General features: G+C 43.5%; 1 protein-coding gene across 7 annotated transcripts in view; it reads right to left on the reverse strand.

Annotated features, from left to right (window-relative positions):
* LOC128299393 (casein kinase I) overlaps positions 1-5,000 on the reverse strand; it is a 71,844-nt gene that overhangs the window by 13,160 nt on the left and 53,684 nt on the right. For 6 of the 7 annotated variants that reach the window (XM_053035351.1, XM_053035353.1, XM_053035349.1 and 3 more), the window contains exon 10: positions 3,063-3,143. In XM_053035351.1, the coding sequence (XP_052891311.1) occupies positions 3,063-3,143 (81 nt within the window). Of the gene's footprint in view, positions 1-3,062; positions 3,144-4,190; positions 4,266-5,000 lie in introns of all 7 variants that reach the window. The other variant, XM_053035348.1, reaches the window with a different exon arrangement.

A 5,000-nucleotide genomic window follows, 5' to 3' on the forward strand; every position in this document is an offset into this window, starting at 1 on the left:
GGTTGGATTTTGTATGCAACGGAACTAGCAGCAGCTCACTACTAGACGACTGGACGACTGGACGATCTAGTACAACACACAACGACGACTAACAGGCAACAGGGTAGAATCGTTCATTTAACGCACACAAACACACATCGATTACCGACGCGAGGAACGCTAAACGATTATTAACTGGACTAACTGGACGCTGTCAAGTCAAACACGCGTAAACAACAATGATAAGCTTTGGCAATTACAAAGCAACCATCCACCTGGACACACTTCAGACTGTGTAAACACAAATCGTTAGTTCAAGGTGATGATAATGGGTAGCGGCGACACTGGCGATTCCGTCAGTACTCCGTCAACTACCGGCACGAGCGGTTGTTCCCGGGTCCGGTCATTCGCTGCTAACCCTCATTTCGCGTGCGTAACAACGAAGATGGAGGAATCACACCATTCGCCACCGCAGTCATCCGATCCGCTGCGAAGTTTGTGCGAGGATGAGATAAGATTGTTGCGAGAATGTTACCGTCGTGGTCTACCCGGCACGCTGGAGCCATTTCTGTTCGTTGACAATCATCTGAGATGGTGCGAAAAGATTCGAGAAAGGTCTTCCGTTCCGACTTCTGCCAAAGGAGGAGACTGGACCGTGTCGCCCATTGTGTGGAAACGGTTCTTCACGCTAGCGCTGGCTGATCGGGAGGAGTTGACAACGTCGGGCACGTTTGTGGCCATTACCGATGCAGCAAAGGTACGTTACGTTCGTTGTGTTACACGCTGTAAATTGTGTTGATTGTACTACTCCTGCTTCGCAGTGTCCGACTGTAGTGTTCTGGACGTTGCAAGAAGATTTGTCTCGATTGCAACGAGCGCTAATGGAGACGGATCAGATCAAGTGGATGAACGATCCCGCATTTGGCTGCGTTGCGCTGGAACACTATACGATGCTGCAGAGCGTTCTACGGCTGAAGGCGCCTCATCTAATATTCCGCAATTCCACATTCTTCCGTTTGCCCAATAAAACCGCCATAGCACTACAGCTCAGGTGTGTATGCTAACGATAACAAGATGATCGTGTACAAGAGAACATGACAATCGACATTCGTTCGACAACTTTTAGCATTCCTGATGGTTACGAGATACTGCCACTGCATGAGTCATACGCCGACGAAGTTAACGACACATGGCCTCACCGTTACGCAGGCTCGGAGGAGTTCTATCGATCATTACTGCGCCTGAATGGTGGACTTGCATTGGCAACACGTACACCACCGGGAACCGCCGCCAACCAACCGAAGCAGCTGGCCGGATGGATACTGACAAACGAATACGGGGCACTGGGTCATCTTTATATCCAGCCCGCCCATCGAAACCGAGGCTTAGCTTCGGTTCTGGTAAAGGCTTGGGCGCTTCGCACGATTGAAGCCTGGCAAGGCGACGATCATGCCCAAGGTGCCGAAGTGATCGCATACATTCTGGACGTAAATGTCGCATCACGGACGCTCTTCAAGAAGCTAGGATTTATTGAGATGTCCAAATCTCGTTGGTCTAATCCTACCACCAAGTAGGGGTCACCCACCAAAACACTGATTTGAACTCGCTATGAATGATGAACAGGTGGTTTTGCAACATACTGCAACCACACCAACTCTGAGGTTGCAACGAGAGAGAGAGCAAAGAGCTGGGCAGCGATGAGATCCAAAAATATCCCCTGACCTTTGGGAGTGTTTTGACGGAAGGTTCGGCATGATGCAGGATTGTAGGTGGAGGTAAATGTGATTGAGACGTGAATTTGAAAGCAATTGGAGCGCAATCGTGTGTACAGAAGAGATTTCATGTTACGTACAATATCTTTTTGGAAGGAGCGAGTGGGAGTGTGGATAAAATGATCTTAAAAGGAAAAAATCAGACGAAAAAAGAAAACAAAATTTGCCAAATTGTATTCGATCGTAATTGCAACGTACATGGGATCGGACGAGATATTTAACAAATTAAATAAAAAAAGCACATATCTGTGTTCCAAACAAACATGCTCAACTAAAACTGAAACAAATGCTTGTTTGCTTACTGTTAGAGGTAATCAAAATGAAAAAAGAATAGTACCAATTGTACAAAAAAGAACAAATAAACAACTAAAACTATTAGTGTACAATTGTTCGTTTGCATGAGTTGGTAAATGTGTTTTGGAAAAAAAACATTGTGAACATTTGTTGTGTGAATTGTACGATTTATACACAGTCAACAGTTACAAATTGAAACCAAACATTATGTGTGTCTTTTTGCATCAACAAGAGAAATACAGAATACGGACGACGACGTTGATTCTTCTCCAAAATGCGACAGAGCAAAAGCACACGGTGGGCTTCGAAGAATAGTGTTTAGAACAATACACGAAACACTACACACGCACACACACATACACACGGTCTGATGAGGAAATTATTATCTTAAACAACCGCCATTTTGAGGGAGTTTTATCGTTATGGAAGTGCATCGATATATCGATGCACACACTACAAACAAGACTTGTTTTAGTCAACCCGCAGAAGATGGTATGAATATTTGCCGTTCGCTTATGGAAAAGGTGGGAAAGGTTAGACGACAAATTGTTATAAATTGGTTGCTCAGACAAATGAGTGATGTATTTGATTGGATGCACAATTTGTTAGAAAACAGAACAAAAACACCCGACGACGATCTCGGGGATCTCCGGGTCGGAGTGTTTGATGTAATTATGGTTATTGTCGAAAGATAAATACAATGCGCGGATGAACGTTATACCACACTTTTGTAATGCAAGAGAATGTGCAACAATCGGATTAAAATCAGACAAAACCAGGGTGGAAATGAAACATTTGCTTATGGGTCATCTTTTTTTATCTCCATCAAGACGCAGACTCACTGATTTGTAAAAGCATTTTGTGCGTTACGGGATAATGCACGATGCAGGATAACATGATCAAACGTAACCTAATTTTGTCACATAACGCATAACGGGCAGCAGAATCACAGTGCCCGTGTGGAGCAATAGGTGATACTCAACTCATATTCAATATAGTAGTACATGACCATCTTACCTTGTTCGCTGGTGTATGTCTTTCTCGGTTTGGCGAAACAACGACCTCATGACCGGTCTGTAGCGAACCGACGGGCGTTGACTGTCGGGAAGGAAGGAAAAGGGATGAGCCATAAGAAGGTTGTTTTTTTTAAAACATTTTTACGGTTTATATGCAAGGTGATGCTTAACGAAACAACAATACGAGCGAATACGGGAGAGGTTATGTAGCTTACGTGTGCTGACGAAACTAACGGTGACTGAACACACACTGTAGCAATACGACACACGTAACAAGTGTGACTGAACAGCAATAGGAAGTCAATCATTCTATCACCTGGTGGCATATCGGTTATGCTAATTGAATTGAATTAAGTTTATGATCGATCGGAAAGCTAGCATAGTTATGTAAAATGTATCAAAACTATCGAACCTTCTCGCCCGTTACGTCACATTTAACGGTCAAATGGCTAACACCCTTATTCCTGCCAGATTTACGCAACTGCAACTAACAAATGTCAAATATAATCGCCCCTCGCACACGCTAAGAATCGTATGGTATTGTAAAGTAGTCTCCAGCCTTCAAACTTGCTTCGAAACGATGAATCTTAGCTTTATCGCGACAATCCAACCCACGCGACCAAGCAATCCAATTAGTGGTTCTGTCCTCTCGTGACACTACCATCGAACCGCGTACGGACGACTGAATAAATCTTCAAAACAAATTACGAATCAAGTTTTACTGTTTCACTAAAGCATCACTGACATTACGAAGCTACTCAATTAGTCAAAGGAGTTTTAACATCTTTCCCTATGACCCCTTTTAAATTCTTCATTTATTGCATATAAAGATTCCTCATGAAACGAGCATTTGATAGCCAACATGAAAGTTACAGCTGACAAGGTATTGCCTTACATTAAAATATATGTTCTTCTACCACGAACACGCAACATACAGAGCCTCGAAGAAGACACTTTTAAACTAAATTCTAGCGCTTGTATAACCTAATTATAAATGTGCTTAACTTTAACAACACAATTCTAAATTCGGTGCTGTTACTGTTGCCAACATTACTTCCTAGCATATGCAACACGCGCACGGTCGAACCGGACGCCTTGTTAACAACAAACCGTAAACACACGCACACACCTTCGCTGATTTTGTTTTCACGATGTGCGACGGTGGCGCATTGCGGAGCTGCCGCAGGACGTGAAAATTTGAAGGCTTCACCGATGGAAAGCGTGGAAATGGGATTCATTGTAACGCGTGTGACGTGTTGGTGCGTTCCCGCACCATCCGAACAAACGAAGAAAAGAACACGTGTGTATTGATTAGCAGTGTGATAACTAATGTTCAAGTGCAATTTGCAAGTCCGGTGGGACGATAAATTACAAACTTCACGCATCGATTCTAGAACAATTGTCAAAAACAAAAACCTATTGGCCAAAATGCACAGAAATATTTTCTTACTTGAATTAGAATTTCAAAATTACTAAAAAAAAATCTTCAATTTAGCACAATCTTCAGTACAACGTGCACGAAGATTAGCTCAAAACATTCCAATTTGTTAAACTTCTTTTCTGAAGGAGGGTTCAATTTCTCGCAGGCCGCCATTCGTATGGTAGCCTCCGTGAACGGGCACGTGCGCATGGTACTGCACTGTATGGTTCCGCTCATGATTTCAGGCGTGTTTAGTCAAAGCCCGCCGCTTGATTTGTTGGAAAACCGTGTTCATTTTATTCCTCTGTAAATCGGCAAACGATGTTTCTAGGATAAAACGATGACAAAGTATGAAATATTGTCGTACAGCGCGGCGGAAAAATACGAAGCGCTGGTACGCAAACGCAAACAACATGAGAACACATTAGTTCACATGGATCTTCTGCATGGCACCACCGGCTGCTTCATTGCGACCGTCGACAGCAGATCAACCCATTCGTCCAATAGCGCTCCGATACG

Source organism: Anopheles moucheti, chromosome 2 (genome assembly GCF_943734755.1).
Source record: "Anopheles moucheti chromosome 2, idAnoMoucSN_F20_07, whole genome shotgun sequence".
Taxonomy (NCBI): Eukaryota; Metazoa; Arthropoda; class Insecta; order Diptera; family Culicidae; genus Anopheles; species Anopheles moucheti.